This window comes from Rhea americana, unplaced genomic scaffold, assembly GCF_003343005.1.
Source record: "Rhea americana isolate MKP2758 unplaced genomic scaffold, rheAme1 scaffold_142, whole genome shotgun sequence".
NCBI classification, from domain to species: domain Eukaryota; kingdom Metazoa; phylum Chordata; class Aves; order Rheiformes; family Rheidae; genus Rhea; species Rhea americana.
Window position 1 is genome coordinate 865,323 of NW_028185506.1, and position 17,360 is coordinate 882,682.

The 17,360-nt window shown below is 39.3% G+C and overlaps 1 protein-coding gene across 1 annotated transcript; it reads right to left on the reverse strand.

Annotated features, from left to right (window-relative positions):
• Window positions 1-89: 89 nt before the first annotated feature.
• Window positions 90-12,238, reverse strand: LOC146599277 (killer cell lectin-like receptor subfamily F member 1). The gene is made up of 7 exons (XM_085298794.1): window positions 12,139-12,238; window positions 5,640-5,717; window positions 3,872-3,970; window positions 2,947-3,087; window positions 1,780-1,931; window positions 939-1,051; window positions 90-272 (listed from the first exon to the last, which is right to left on the reverse strand). Exons 1-7 carry the CDS (start codon window positions 12,221-12,223, stop codon window positions 140-142), a joined length of 801 nt encoding a protein of 266 aa, XP_085154920.1. The 5' UTR covers window positions 12,224-12,238; the 3' UTR covers window positions 90-139.
• Window positions 12,239-17,360: the final 5,122 nt, after the last annotated feature.

The window sequence follows — 17,360 nt, forward strand, 5'->3', positions numbered from 1 at the left end:
GTCTTAGTGAGGCAAAGGGCACAGGACAGCAAAATTCAAAYTTCTGTGCAGGACTCTTAAAATTATTTACATCAGATTCCTTTATCAGTAAAATTGGTCTTCTGACACAAGAGCTCTGCCTGTTATCTGGCAATCTGGTTCAGAGAGCCAACAAGGTTGCATTCTTCTTGCAGATCCACTTTTTTAAAGTCTGGCAGTTATCTGTTTGGATCATGTTTTTTCTTCTGTAAACAGCACAGTTCTTGTCAGCCTCAATTCTGTCTAGCACTATCCTGATGAGAGAACAAAAAGAACCTAATGAGTGGTCAGCTTTAAATTCAGTACTGGATAAAATTTGCTGATAAATATATTAAGCGAAGGGTTTGGATGAAGCATGAGTTAACCCACTGAAGCACAGTTCCTCTATTTCCACACATAAATAGGATGTGCACCCACAGCCAAGACTGTTTGCTTCTGAGAGATTGATGCTCACATACATTAGCATAAGAAACATGGGAAAATCTCCACATGCTGCCACAGTGCTGCATTGTAATCATGAGAGGGAGGCGAAGGACCCTTCAGCTGCATGAATCCCAGGCCCCCAGTCTACATGACTGGCATCACATTTGACAGAGTTTGTATGCAAACATAGTCTGTACATGAAGAGAGCTTCCTGATGGTGACTTTAGTGGCAGAACTATTCAGTTATGTGCCTCTGCATCAGTGTATACATGGGCTGTGGCTGTGGTTGATTTTGCGGACATAGAATCAAAGTTTCCAAAAATGCTCAGCAGGATACAGTTGACATGGCATTGGCCATGGAATAGATGTAAATAAGTGCTTGAGACTGCAGGACTAGATCTATGCATCATGAAATTAGCTTGGATTCAGAGTTATATTTACATGCAAAGTAACATGTCTTTGCTTTTTTTAAAGACCTTCCCAGCCCTAGTCATCACCTGTTTTCTCTTACTCCATGATTCTCAAGCCAACGCCATTGTTTCTTCTTCTCTTGAAACTTCAACCCAATCCATATATACTTGGTATCTTTCTCTTTATTATCTATAAATTCCTGCGGAGCAAGTAGAAATACATTATTCAACAGCACAGCTTTTCTGCTGCACTCTGTCATTGTTGTCTCATGTACAGCTTTTCCTGTAGTCCCTCACACGGAGAGCTGGGGTATGGATCCAGCCATATTGAAGTGGTGCRTGTTCTGGCCCATACACATTAACTAGCTGCAGAATTTCTCTTCTGACTGCCAGTCAGGCTGACTAGCTTCCTGTCAGCTTTCAAAACTTCTCCACACTTCAATGGCCTCTGGTACTCCTCATTCTAATGTACGAGGTTGCAAAGCCTGTTCCTTAAACTCCAAAAGATCTGTTCCTTAGAGAATTGCTCAGTAGAGCCATGACCTGTTTTTAGTGATACCCGGCCAGTCATGTCCCCCAAAAGAGGTGTGAAGGAGGTTTTACTGTTTGGATTCCCATTCARTGCTGAATGAAGCCTCTCCTCCCAGAGGCAAGTGATGGAAATGAGTGGGAAGTCTCCAGAATCTCCTCCTCCCAGTCAAAGCTACTGTGGTTTCCACACTTGCCTCTCTTGTGCTTCTTCAGCTCCACCCTGTAGGTCCACTCCAAGACAAGTCCTGCCTGTAAGGAGTTAGATGCTCTGCACCTGATGCTCTTGCTTGGCTGCACATGCACCTGTTATCTGGGCAGTGCTTCAGGGTTCACATGGCGAAATGTTTGACTAATGCAGGTGATTGTTGCAAAATTTTAGGGCTACTGCAAGACTCACCATCTCAATTTCATCTTCAACAACAAGAAGTTGGGATTTCCTAGCCAGACAGTTTCTCTGGCTGTCATCCCAGCTTACAGCCTCCTCAGAGAAGTAGTAACATCTCCCCCTGTGTAGTTGCCACCCTGGTGGACACAGCTCACACGTTGTTCCTGTGGGCAGGGAAGGGGGCAACCATTAGCTAGCACAGTGGCTTGTTTTACTTGCCCTGTGGCATTTAAAGTTATCTACCTGGCTGACTGGTCCAAAAGCAGTTCATCCTCTCTCACAGGCATGGGTTTACTGAGTGTGGAGCAAGGGTTGAAGCTTCAGTGTCCCTGCTTTCCTCAGTTTCCCAGTCCTTTGCCATGGTGCCGTGCAGTTGAGCATTCCCACTGCATACCACCAGGCTCTTGTTACCTTGTTGGTGCCACATGCCATATGGAGAGCAGAGGGAGAACCTAGAGGGCTCCCCAGACACTGAGTCTCTTCTTCCTCCCACAGACCCTTGTGAGAAGACACCATGTGATGCAACATGAGGTGGATAATRTGTGTTTGGCACAACAGATGTTTGAAAGCTCAGGTACTTTGCTGAGGTCTGAACAATGGCTATGGAAATGTATTAAATAAGGTGAACGCTGTTATTCCCAGGTTTACTTTACATTTCACTAACAGCATGTGTGAGCATCTTGGCTTCCTCTAATATTTTGAAGTAACAGTGTCTATATTCTTTTTCTCATTATAAAGAATCCTTAGAAAAGCATTACGATTTACCAACAAACAGATCCATGACCACAAGACCCTAGGAAGATTTTCTTCTACTTGATCCTTACAAAACTATATGAAAGTTAAATTCCCTCCTGCTTTTTGCAAACATACAAAAAACTATTGGCTTCAAAGAGTTCTCCAAGACACAGAGAGGATCTGAGGCATATGGCATTTCTGAAGGCAGCCCCTGGCAGTTCTGCTGCAAACACAAAGAAAGCACTGCAAATGATGTACCAAAAGAAGGTCAAAACTATTATCATTACAATGTCAGTTTAGATCCTGTCACCACCTCTCTACAGTGACACCATGCTCTGTCAGTAGTACTAGTAGTTTCCCATAAATTGCAGAAATGGGAATAAGAGACAAAAAAGTGTACACACAGCATGTGTTCTGTGTTATAAAAAGACTAACTTTCCTTACCCTCTCCTTCTTCACACAGTTCCTCCATTAGCCATTTCAGTAGCAATGTTGAGTCAGCTTTCTCTGAAGAAATGTGATTGTGAGTGCTATTAGGACTATACTGAGACAAACTTTCCAATTTTTCTCCTCTGCCCTTCACAACTTTAACCAAAAAAAAAAAAAAAAAAGTTAACAACAGGGTCAAGGAAATGTCATTTTTATATCCAAGTTCAGTGTGTGTGTGTGTGTGTGTGTGTACATAGAAAAAGTGAGTACTCAGTGATGAGTATAACTGTCTGTCAAAGGGTGTAGCTATTGAATAATATAGCCAATATGGCTATTGTGCCATTTTTGACAGTTGAGTATTTAAAGAATATGTGATATTTTGGGGGGATTTAAGGAGAGTTGGCAGGGATGCAGGGATGAAGTTTTTCAAGATTTTTTTTTCTCCTAGAAAATTAATGACTTCCTTAGAACAGTTCTTGTATAACTGGATTGCAATGTGGGTTATGATATTACTGGTGCTAGAGAAGTCTGATTAAATGAAAAAAAGTTTTAATCAAGGAACTTTGAAGTCTGCTTTTTTTCTATTTCTTCAAATCTGTAAAGTAATTAAGGGAAATGATCTCCAAGTGACATCATGGATGCAACTTTTAACTCGTAAGTGAGGAAGGTCAAAGGTTCTGATTTGAAGATTTTAAATGTCCCTATATAGACCTTTAGCATCACTGATGATGTGTAGCAACTCCCATTCATCAGCGCTCTATATGTTAAATGACAGATAACAAATGTTCCCTTTGGAATGCTACATTTATCTTCCTGTATTTGTGTATAACTCGACATCTTTAATACAAATTAAGGGAATTTTTCTTTTGACAACATACTCCTTGTGAAATTTAACCATACCTGCAGTAAAGAGATGAAATAGGTGCTATGATCTACTCACATTGCTTTGCTAGCACAGCCGTAACACCCAGCAAAATGAGCATGAGGACTCCCAGGATCATGGCCACATAAAACCAGGCTGAATGCTGACATCTGAAACCTTCAGAAAGCCAGGTAGAACAGCTTAAAATCTTTACCTTGTTAAAATTAACATTGCCTTTATATATGCCAGTTCCCAACTTGGAAGCAATATCGAAAACATCTGTCTAAGATCTTTCTGCCATTTAAAGTATTTAGGGACATTTTATTTATTAACAATTTGCATTTCTTTTGCATAAGGGAAAGTGAAATTAAAGGATCATTTTGTCAGAAAAAGCAAAAACTTTTGAATTAATTATTCCATTAAGAATTACTGAACTGTTTATAGGAGGAAATTCAGTACAAGTAATACAGAAAAATCTGTGACATAATAAAAAGTATTATCTGGAATTAGGTTGCAGTGACCAGGATTTTGACAGTCCCACTAATGACATATGGCTTCCTACTGTGGGAATTGTCGGTTAAGTGGTAGATAAGCCGAGGTGGAATTTCCCCTGCTGCAGTGCTCTCTGGGCTAGTGAGCTCTCCTTTAATCATGTCCTGGTAGCACAGCTCCAGTCCCATCAGCTTCCCCCAGACACAGGGAAGCCCATGGGCACTCTGAAGGATGTCCTAACCCAGTGCCTCTTTCTCATGTATACAAAAATATCAGGGACTTGAGGAAATGAATCCTCACTTTGTCCTTCAAGATAATTTTTTCAAGCACTGCCTCCTCCCACCTACCCACCTGTAGCCTGTAGGATACTGCAGAGCACTTTAGCAGAAGCACCAGGAATGGTTGGTGGTACATTACTCCTCTCTATCACACTCTCCACRGGAAAAGATACAAAACTGGTAAAATGCCTCCTAGGGCTGAGGACCAACTTACATGAATGTATACAAAAGGCGAAGATTCCATATTGATAGCGTATTACCATAAACTGCAGCTAAACAAGTACCTCTCTAGTTGTTTGTCCTTCATCAGCTTCTAACAGTGTAAAACCCAGGAGAGGGAGGAACCCATGCAATTTTGRGTCAAGGTGCCATTCCAACAAGCCACAAAGTTCCATCTTTGTAATTACTGTGTTCCTGATCTTGCCTCATTCTTTGACTGGCTAAGGTGTATTCTGTAACATTCTTTTTCAGTTTGCAGTTTTATAGGCCATATCTTGTCTGGCAAACTTTGCTCAGTGCAGAGAGAATGAGAACCATCAGTTCACAACCAGCAAATAAAGATCTGGATATTACACTGACTCACAAGGCCAAATCTGCCCCTGTGACTTTTCCTGCAGAGACATAGGAAGTTTGTACTTACATGAGAGTTCCTTGAAAAATGTGAAATTTTATTGAGGCCGTGAAATGCAAACTGCATTAAACCAAACCCCAGTTCAGTAACTTTTGATTCATTCATGAATGTTCTAATCATAGGAATGTTCTAACTACAATTATTTTTAAAAAATACTTTCTTCCTCTATTCTTAGAAAAACCCAAACAAACAAAAAACCCTCACTCAGGTTAGTTTAGGGCATTTAATAAAAGCATTTTAAAAATTATTTTAAAAATCTCAAGATTATTTTTACAAGAAAAGTGTGTTTATCTAAGAATCCAGTGAAAAGGAACATGACTATGAAACGATATCTCAGTTCTTTGTTGAGAGGTTGTATATAAAGATTCCTGATAACACATTTTACTGTTGGCTAATAGAAAAGACTATAATTAGTAACTGACAACCAAAGAAAATAGCACAATACCAGAAGCGGAAGCCTCTGATCTGCTGCTCTCTCTGCGTTTCGGCTTCACATGCAGTTCAGCGTATGTGATTGTGTTTCCTGTAAGGAGCAGGGAAATGCTGACATTTGTGGTTGTGTGAGCCACTAAGCAAAGAAACAATCAAAAAGCATGTAGAAGAATGAGTCCATATACAAAGGGGCATGTGTTTCCCAAGTTGTTAATTCAGCTTTTTTTTTTTTTCTTTTTCTTTTTCTTTTTTCTTTTTTCTTTCTTTTTTTTTTTTTTTTTTTTTTTTTTTCTATGAGAAAGCAGGCAAGTTGATGACTTATCATTTCCTGCTGGTGTTAGGAAGCAATTAAAAGCTTTCCCCATAATCCTTGCTTGAACTATATGAGTCCTGTGTGGTTGGACAAGGAGGGAGCTAGGCAGAGTGAAGGATAGGTAAGACCCCTGGGTGTTTCCATAGCAAACTTCCCAATGTTTCTAAGCCAACTCAGGAAGCTCAGGAAGTATCATAAGAGTTTGAGGCATAAGAACTGTGACTGCTGCATGGAGCAGGGAGAACCCATAGGGAAAACTGCAACCTTTTGTAGCAAGGTGATTTTTRGGGGCATTCTGGGCTTGTGAAATTTCATGCCAGAACAAGATGTGATGCCTCTAATAGCAGGGGAATAGACTTGATGATTGAAGACATTCCTTTCCACATGCACATTACTAAARCAAAACAGAAACAGCTTGATTTGAGTTAAAAGCACATACACCCTTTATTAAACACATTTTCAATTTTGTTTTAGCCAGATATTTTGTAAAGCTATTTGCGAGTTTTATGAAAGATATTTGCATCTTTGGGGCTGTGGTTTTCTTTCCATAAATGGTGAGATTTAATCAAGCTGAATCAAGAATATGTTTTTGTGCTACTGCCTTAATTTGTGATTACTGGGATTTTAAACAAGTGGTAAGCACTTTGTGTTGTATAAAATCTCACTGATCAGGGAAAAGCCTAGCAGCAAGGAAGAACAGAGTTTCATTAGGCTGAAATGAGGTAGTATTTGATATGGGAGTKGCTGGTGTTGAGAGGTTTTACAGTTTAGTGTAAGGAAAATATAGAAGAACTGGCTGGTAAATGATATTCATTCATATAGGCAAGACCTACTGTGTTTTAGGGGATGTCAGCTAATACAGTTTGGTGCTTGTTTTATCACAATTTATTAGCTCAATGAATTATAGCAAATCTGTAAATTATGTTTAAGTGTATAGATAAGTAACAGTCTGTTCTCAAAACRAAATGTTCGTAAGGGCTTTCTTTCTTACGATGTAAAAGTTTTTCAAAAAGCAATGAGGATTTTTAAATTTTAAAATGCACTAGCCTTATAAATGGTGATGCATTTTCCTAGAATAGATATTTCACAAAATCTGTTCCTGTTATTAAATATTTTCTCTCTCAAATAAAGATCCATATCTTTAAAGAGTGAAAAGATCACCTATCTCAATGTATGAAAGAAAACATTCTCATCTGTGACCTGAATAGTTCAAATAAAAGTAATGCTTCTATTAAAATCTATATTGGTACATGATCATTTGGACATGAACTCTTCAGAAGTCAGCAAGTAGTTTCAAAATGCCCATGCAACCTTAATTTTGCTAGATGTTTATATGTCCTTACCTAGTTTTGCAACAAGCCCGAATTCTCTAGGTGGACGTCTCTATCACTGAAACTGAAATTTCACTTCATTTCTATATACAAATTGTAAAGATTTACATTTGCTGGAAACTTGTGCAAATAGRGAGTCCTTCTGGCAGGTCATTTGCTCCAAAGAGTCGGATTTTACAATAGTCAGGCTCTTACRGTCATCTGGATACCAAGCTGAATATAGACCAACAGTGCACCCTCATCACAGGTAATACAAGTTGCCTACTAGGTTGCATCAGTAGAACCATGATCAGCAGGATAAGGGAAGTTTCTCTCCTGTTCCACTTGATGTTGCTGAAGCCACACCTGGAATATTGTGTCCAGATGCCATCAATTGAAGAAAGATTTGGTGAAACTGGAAAGGATCCAGCAGTGGGCTAGTAAGATGGTCAAGGCCTGAAGCACATGGAAGGGCTGAGGAGGTTAAGGAGGAGGACAAGAAGCCAAGGAAGAAACAAATACCAGTCTATGACTGCTTGTAGGGTAGCTAGATGACAGAGATTAACTCTTTTTGATTTGTTCTTCTGTTACAGAGAAAAGGTTCACGTGTAGTCATTTATGAAAGATGATCAGGTCACTCTCTAACATTTCTTGAGTAAACTAGGAAGCTTAAACAAATATTTTTGGAACTCTTTTCTACTTTTGAACATCTGTTTTGAACCACAAGTACCTGCTAGTTCAGTGATGGTTTCACCAAAGCATGTGAACAACCAGTTTTACCTCTAAATTCCTTCTCACCATTCCCTGTTGAGCATCCAAGAGTCATTTCATCCTTTTAGCTCAGATCATTTAACTGAGACCTGAAATTCAGCTTACTGTGTAGTAACCTTGCTGTTGACTTTCAAATTGGAATAGGATCATGACAATCCATTTCAATCACTTTCCTGAGTGCAGCCTCCCATCTTGCAGCTGCAGACATCTTTTATTTCTGCATTATGTTAAACATATGGTTTAGCAAATCCAGTTTATCAAGTGAATTTGCAAGGTTTCAATGATTGAGCTTTCCTTATCATTGTATGCAATTTTATATTTGCAACTGTGCCATCAGTGATTTTTATATTGTTTTCTGTATCATTGTAAAATAAATTGAATAGCTATTGAGATGAAAGCAGATTCTGGGAGAACTCCAAGAGACTTCTCCCTTTAGATTTTCCCATACATATGCACTTTTATATGGTAAATTACATCTAATCATCTTAAACTTGCACAAAATACAGCCAGGAGAAGGTGATAATGTATCAGTTTTGTGGATTCATGATCTGAAGACTCCCCTCAGGTCTGGGAATMTGCTTCTCTGAACATTCCCCTGTCGAATTTGGCATGGTGATTAATCAGCCACCTACCCAGGTGAGTGCTTTACTCATGTTGAGGGGAAACCTCAACACCATCTTGAAGCTGCTTCTTTTTCTGTAAAATAGTCAGACATCCCTAGCCAAGACTGAGACTACCAAAAATACAGCAAAGGGAGGGACCTAAGTACCAAGCCATCTTCCAGGGGAGACTTTAATGTGTCTCAGCATGAGGATATTTGCTTATAGTGCTCACCACTGACAGGACCAGGACTCGTGGCCAATGCATTCATTCTGGGGTGGAGAGTCTCRCTTTGAATGCTGATTTCAAATTCCTGTTCCAAACTGGAGGAAGTGTGGAAACTTCTTTGTATAGGATATGGTAACAAGTGGATCATCTTAGAATCATAGAATCGTAGATTCAGTAAGGTTGGAAGGGAGATCATCTAGTCCACCGCCCCCCTGCTCAGCAGGGTCACCTAGAGCATGTTAGACAGGGTTGCATCCAGGTGGGCCTTGAAGATCTCCAGAGAAGGAGACTCCACAACCTCTCTGGGCAACCTGTTCCAGTGCTCTGTCACTCTCACAGTGAAGAAATTCCCCCTCACATTCAGGCAGAACTTCCTGTGCTTCAATTTCTGCCCATTGCCTCTTGTCCTGTCACATGGGACAACTGAAAAGAGTTTGTCTCCATCCCTTTGACACCCTCCCTTCACATACTTGTACACATTGATAAGATCCCCCCCCCTCAGTCTCCTCTTCCCCAGGCTAAACAGGCCCAGCTCTCGCAGCCGTTCCTCATAGGGCAGATGCTCCAGCCCTCTGACCATCTTTGTAGCCCTACGCTGGACTCTCTGCAGTAGCTCCATGTCTCTCTCGTACTAGGGAGCCCAGAATTGGATGCAGTAGTCAAGATGAGGCCTCAGCAGGGCTGAGCAGAGGGGCAGGATCACCTCGCTCGACCTGCTAGCAACACTCTTCCTAATGCACCCCAGGAGACCATTGGCCTTCTTGGATCTTGTAAGACTTCACGTGTTTAATATGGAGAAGCCATCCACTTCAAGTTGCCTTAACCCCAGTAGCTAACTCCATGCAGGAGAGCACTCCTTCTAGCTTTCAGGGGACAATCTCTCTCTGAGCAAGCTGTACTTTGCATCTTTGGTCTTTTCTATTAGCTACTTTGGGCAATTCCTGCTTATCATGCCAGATTTTATGATTCCCAACTCTTCCAATAGCTGCAAAAGCACCCCCCATATATTTCACTGAGAATCTGCTACACAACAGAGAACTTAATGGGGAACCTTAGAATTAGTCATTGCAAGACTTGCACTAAACTTAAGCCTTGTGAACATTACTTGACATGGCAGTCACATTTCAGGATTTTTTTCTGAATTTCTTACTGAGTTTTTACAAATTACAAAAAAGAATTTTGTGGAAATTCTCCCATTCTTCCTGTGTTAAAAGTGACTCCTTTTTGATCAACTTCCTGGAGTAAAAAAGCATGGCCTGACTGAATGATTAAGTATGAATTTCAGGCAAAGTTTTAAAACTTCAAAGAAGGAAAAGTAACTAAAATTGATTATTTTTAATTTTCTAATGCAGAATAATATGGCTCAAGTTTTTGTCCATCTCAGTAGCAATAAAACCTGTGTTAATAGGTTAGTATAATAGTGTGTTAATGATGGAGGCAGAAGAGTAATTGTCACCAGGGAGTATTTCTAGTGACGTTCTAAAGTTGCTCAATATGCTCAATACTATTTAGTGCTTTTTTCCCCATTGTGTCAAAGTAAACATAAAAGTCATTACTGATAAAACATGAAAACAATAGGAACTTAATAAAGGTAAATAATGACAGCCATATAGCTGACCAGGATCGCCTGGTAAATTCAAGCCTATTCAAATAAAGTATTTCTGAGTATAGCAAGATATAAGAATGAGGGGAAGTGACCCTGAGATCTATAAACAATGAAGGAAAGATTATTTAAGAGAATATTGTCTCTCTATGCAGCATAACAGACTCACAGTAAAACTGTGCATACCCTTGTTACCCACATTTTTAAAGGAGTTAGAAACACTGGAGAATGTATAGAAAAGCACCAGAAGAATAGAGTTCTATAGAAAATTAGTTACAATGAAAGATTTAACGGCAATGGAAGAGTTGGAGATGACTTGTTTATTGCAGCCAATATCTTTACGGAAGAAAATGTTGAGTGCTAAAGACTAATAAACAAGCATTTAACAAAAATTGTCTGGATGTTAATGAGATCTTTAACTGKAATTTAATTGGAAATTAAGACTTGACCAATTCAAACTCAAACTTTTCCTTTAGTGAGTACTATTAGCTGATTGTCAAGGGACGTTCTTGGACATCTTCAAATCAAGATTTGATGCCTGCCTCCTTCTGAAAATAGATGATATTTTGTTAGAAAATGGGGTAAAATTCTGAGTGAAATTCTGTGCTTTTTGTTCTACAGGTTACACTGATATGAATGATATCTACAAATGCATGTATATGAAGAACAATGTAGTATTTTCTGTTACGTATATAATTAAAGTGAACTAATTCTTATTTAGGGGAGAAARCTTCTGTAAAAATATTTTTTAAATGTTTCTATCATTTAATTGCATGCATTCAGATCACCATTATCATTATTAAACTTCATTGCAAGTGAAACAATATGTATTACAAAAATGCTTCTTATGCAATGTTGTTTGCTTAATTACATTAATTACTATTATACCTTGAAAGCACAGAAATGTCATCTTACTCTGATCACTGTATGTTTCCTATCTGCTTATAGTGAAAACTGTAGTTTGCACTAGATGTGATCCAGAATTTTGACAAAATGCTTTAAAGAATGAATTACATTGTTTCCAAGTACTGGAAATTCTCTCTTAAAAAAAYAGGACTTAAATCATCTCCCTACCCTGCATATTTACTTTTTTTTTCTTTTGTTATAAATATGTGAAGCAGTCACAGACTGATAATGTGGTTCTGGGAAAATCACTACTGGAAAATCAAAGAGGAAGAGCAATAGGTTTTAGGAGTCATTTGATAYTTCCTTCAGTGATAGTTTTTACACTTTCAGCTGTAGTTTTCTGATAGGGTTACTTTACTACTGCTTTTTCATGAAGACATCATAAAATGCGTTAATTTGATTTTTGAATTAGATAGTAGTTTAGTGGAGCATATTCTAACAACTTTTGATCTTAATATTCATAATAAAAAAATGATGCTCTTTATTCAAAATTTGCAATTATTGTTTTCATCCTGTTATTCAAAACACTGGGCCAGAACTGGGACACAGTTCTGTAACAATACTGACTTAAGACTAGCTTTACTGATTTGTTTCTCACCGTTTGCAACTTCTCACCCTTACCATGACTTCTACATGAAGCATTTATAGCATTTTCTTAGTATTATCCAACAGCAATTTAAAATAGAAAAGAGAAAGAGAGAGAGAGAGAGAGAGRGAGGGAGGGAGGGAGAGGGAGAGAGAGGAAGAGAGAGAGAAGACACTATACATCTAAGAGCTTTACCTGGAGTTGATGTTTGAGAAGGAACATGTGGTCTTTCCCGCCTAGGTAGCATTGCTACATCTGCATAAGTGACATCGCCTGCCATTGATGAACAGGTCCCTCTGAGTTTTGGAAAGATTTGGTTTAATACAGTGGATTGCATCCTGTAAAAGGTTTGCCTGCCTCCAGAAGTATACGTACACTGTGCTATGGCTCTGAGGAAGGCTGAGAAACAGATAAAAGGAAGGAAGTTACTTCTTTCAGTACAGCTTCAAAGCCTATTTGCAGCCACCATTCTGTCTCTTCTTGTATCATCTCTTGCCCTTCAGAATACAGGAGAAAACAAAGATGAAAAAAATCTTTTTATTAATATAAAAAAGCCTTTTTTCCCAAAATAGAGCAGTGTTTCTAAGGTCTACCTAAGAAAGGACTTACATAGGTAGAAAAGCTCTGCTAATTTACATAAGCATAGCTAAAGCAATACAATCACCGGTGTGGATGTATTACACTAGTGTGCATGATCTTACATAGCTTATTCACCTAAAAGGAAGATAAACAAGATACATATCAGTATAAGATATTTTGGGGCTAATGCAACTGCAGCCACAGCTAAAGCTGTAGAAATGTAAGCCTTGTTTTAATCTACTGCATCTACCTAGTACTACAGTGGTTTAAAAATTGACTTCAGAAAATATCAAAGATGCATTAGATTTAACTCAGAATAAACAAAAAGCAATATAATCAATCCATTTTAAAATAATATCTGTATACTTTTATTTTATTCCATTATTATATCTCCTGTTTGACCTAGTAACTCCACGGTCTGAGTCTCCTTCAACTCCTCGTTCATAACCCATACTTTTGCTGCAGGATATTTTGATTACTGTTTTTTTTTATTATTATTATTTTTAAAACAAAACAAAATATAACAAGCAGGCTTAATTTGAAGCTTAGAGCCTTTTTCAAGCCTAAAAAATGTATAAGAACACAGAGGTTTGTATATGTAGACAGTCTGATATTTCCTGTTAAGTGCTATGTTACTGATCTTGTGCTTTGTTCCCATTCAGAAAATTCCTTTAAAATTCAACATAGATGATAGACTCCATGAACATACACCAGTTAACTGAAAATAATATTTCTACTCTGTTATGTATCCTGTTMTCCTTTTCTGGTACATTCAATGGCACTATTTCATCCCTACAGATTAAAATGAAGAAAAGTCTGGGTTTTGTGATTCTGCATTACTGATCTTTTCCCTTCTTACTTTCAGTGCTCATAACAGTGATAAATGCAGAAACAAAAAGGTTTAGGGAAAAAAATTGTCCTTTGGTAGTCATGGAACACATTACTCAGACATGCCACTCAGGTACGATTTATATCGCAACATATCTGAATCATTGTTGCTCTGTCAGCCACAAAGTGAACAGCCATGWATGCAGATGTGGATACTTTTGCGGCAACCTATATGGCAACCCTATGACTGATCCAGACTGACACTTGGTTCTCCTTTGACAGTCAGTTTCTACTGCCTGCCCCAAAGTTCTTACCATCCTTTGCAACAGGATATTCAGGCTCTGAAATGAAAAAACTAACTAACTAACTAACTAACTAACCAACCTAAAACCCGCTAACCTTTCCTTTTTTTTCAGTCTGGTCCATAATGGAGAAAGAGATGGCCAAAGAGGATGCTTGAACTCTCAGTCTCCCTTTCCATCATATAAACCAAAGCAGTCTTTTTTCATGTTATCCCTTCTAAATGATTCAAACTCATYCAAATCTAATCACACATAGTCTATCTACGCAAGGCTCTTTCTGAGCTAGTGGAAAAAAATATTGTTTCTATTTTAAGGAAACCTCTCCCCTCCCCTCTCCTCTGCTCCCCTCCTCTTCTCTGCTCCCCTCTGTTCTCCTCCCCTCTCCTCCCCTTCCCTCCCTTTCCCTCCCCTCTCCTCCCCTCCCCTTCTCTCTCCTCATCTCACCTCCCTCCCTCTCTCTCTCTCCCAAACATTTTCAGGAACAAGTGCAGTGTCAGTAAGTGTACAGTGGAGACCTGACAATTGTATACTTTGTGATTTAAAACATTCTTACTTTTCTGAAGAAAATGGCAAAATAATACGCAGACTTTAAAGTTATTTTCCAGTGCATACTTGCAAAACACCCATAGATATTATCATTTTAGTTGTAGAGTCTGCTAGCTATACTTACTGTCTGACTCATTGATCTCTCACAATGCAGTGTCTGTGACACTTTCAGTCCAGAAGAAACAATCTCTGTGTCCTAGCTGCTGTGGGAAAAGGCTATTATCGAACCAAGAGATGATCTGGTAGCAGAACAACCACCTACTCAGAAAGACAAGGAAAATCCTCCTTATCCTACCAAATGTGTCTGGGGATAGTAGTTCCATTCAAATTGAAGTCAGATCTCCAGGACTTTGGAGGATTACCAGTCTGTTTATCACAGAATCATTGAATAATCTAGGGAGGAAAGGATCTCTGGAAGTCTGTAGTTCATACCTTGCTCAAAGCAGAGTCGCTTTCAAAGAGAGAGCTTTGTCCAGTTAGCTTTTAGAAATCTCCAAGGATAGAGATTGCATGGTCTATTTGGTACCTACTCCAGCACTGCACCACTCATGAAAGAAGAAATTTTTTCCTTCTGTGCAGTCAGAATCTCTCTTGCAGCAGCTTTTGCCCTTTTGCTCTTGTTTTTTCACTGTGCCCCTGTTCAGAAGTCACAGCGATTTTTATTTGTTATTCCTGGGGTGAAAAAGGTTGTCCAAATATCCGTATGCTTCATCAGAAGCCTAGATCACAGCTGTAGCCTGGGTTGTGYAACCATCTAGTCTAACTTTTTCCAAGATCCACACTCATTCTGTGTCTTTTGACTTTACCAGGTGAAATGGAGCAGTATCTCACTCCCTCCTCTCCTCCCAGCTATCTGAATAACTTAGCTTGTAGTATATAATCATTGGTGAAGCCAGTAAACAGCAGGGGTGGTGGGCATTAGTCAGCTGCATGACAGGAGGGAAGTGATCCTTYGGCTTTGAGTTTTCAGACCATTTGCCAGAAGATGAAAATATCTGGCAAATACTGCCCAGTGGAAGGATGGTGAGGATGGATAGATGTGATTCCTCTGCCARTCATTTTGAGTTTGGCAAGCTGGACCTGAAGTGGCTGTACAGAGGTAGTTAAATGAATGCTGGCTCAGGTTCTCCTCCATCTTTATGGTTGCACACAGACAYATTCTCTGCTGCTAACAGTCATCACTGAGCTACCAGCTAGTGATGTTCTGGTGCTAGCATGGTTACCAGTTTAGTCATGCACAGGGGAGATGTGATAACACACATAACAGGGGAGAAGTGCAGATGACACCCCTTCTGTGGGTGTGACACTGTCCTTCATTGTGTGGCATTTGCAAAGGCAAAAAGTAGACTGAAAACAGCAACATGAGCTGCAAAGCAGAATTCAGCACCTTCTGCCACAGAACACACAGTTCAGCCCAGAGCTCTACCTTCTACATGCTGCACATTTTCAGAGCTTGAACTGCTGCTCTGACAACGAATCTCTATTTTCTAATGGCAACATATTTTCCAGAGCTGCAACATAGAAAGTCCTAATCTGAGATATGCGAGTGCCATGCCTACATCTCCATCTTGGAATGTGATTCTAAACCCTGTACCTGAAATTCCCTGAATGGATTCTGTAACCCAGATAGCCTATACATATAACATGGTATAGGAGCAACACCTAAAGAAGATGATCAGAGGAATGTTTACAGCATAATACACTCCCTTGAGTGTAATAAACAAGAGCCTATGCACTGTTACCCCACACTGAAGCAAAAATGCTGTCTTCTAAACAGAGCAAAAACAGTTTACTGAGAAAATACAAACCATCAGTGCCTAAATATTGCAAGCTAATTTCCATGACAGCAACTTCATGTTCAGTAGGTGAGACCTGAGGAGCAGATGGCAAGCAAACAGGACTAGAATCCTGTGAGATGGGCTCATTCCCTGTGCAGGGTTTTGAGATTTGGCATGTCAACTGTTTTTAAATTTCAGGATCATTCCCTAAAGGTGTTACTGTCTTGAATACTTATTCTAACTGCCATGTACTACCTTGGATAATTTTTTTTAATGCTAGGCAGTGATGGGGAGAATCTCCTATGAAGTCTGGTGGCGGTATACCAGGATGGTTGCCATAGTGGCTAGTCAACACCTCCTCCAGCACTTTCCCAAGCTACAGTTTCTCCTCTCCTTCACCTCTCACATTGTGAGTTAGTTTTGCTTTAGAGCAGTGAAGCAGTTAATCTACTGGGACTTTTTCCACGGGTAAAGCATTTGGCTATGCTATAAGGTACATTCTGGCCTTCAGAAACTCTGTATCTGTGACTTGGCAAATGGCTGGTGGAAAAAATATAGTGCAACACTCTGATGAGTATATGTCTATGCAACAGCACCTGGTGCTTTGTATAACAGATTTCTGCACAGTGAGACAGGGTTGCAGATCAGCCTGGGGTGACCACAGCACTGTGGCAGAGTGAGCACATCCTGACTCCATGTGAACACATTGCAATGCAGAGTGCTGGGCACCTCCTTTGGAATGTTCTTTTTCTCATCGTTCACAGGGACAGAATCAGCTTACAATATATTTTCAAAGTTAGAACAGGTGAATGTTCCCTCTATCCAAAAATATCTCTAGATACGTTGCAATCATTGGGAGAGAGAGCTGAATYTGAGATAAGATCTGAATGAGATCTCACTGTGATAGGATAGCTCAACACTAGCCAACCAGAAAATACAGACTATTCATGTTTTAAAAGCTCTTAGAAACAATATAATAGTTTATAGCTATATCTATATAGTTATAGATAATCTATATATAGATACAGATATATAGATATAGATATAATTATATATATAACTATATATCTATATGGGCCACACTGGCAAGAGTAGAGCCATCAGATGCAGGAAGGTAATTTTTTCCAGCACAGTCACAAAGCCATATTTGGTGTCCTATGTCTGGTTTTGGGCTTCCTACTACAGAATTTGACAAATCCAGTGGAGATTAACTAAGATGAAGAGAGGGTTGGGGTACATGATATGTGAGGTGAGGCTGAAGGATCAGGGTCTGTTCAGCCTGGAGAAGAGAAAATTAAGGGAAAGAAGGTCCATAGTGCATACTCCCACCACTTAATAGGTAGATTAAAGAGAAGATAGAGCCAGACTCTTCTTAGATGTGCGC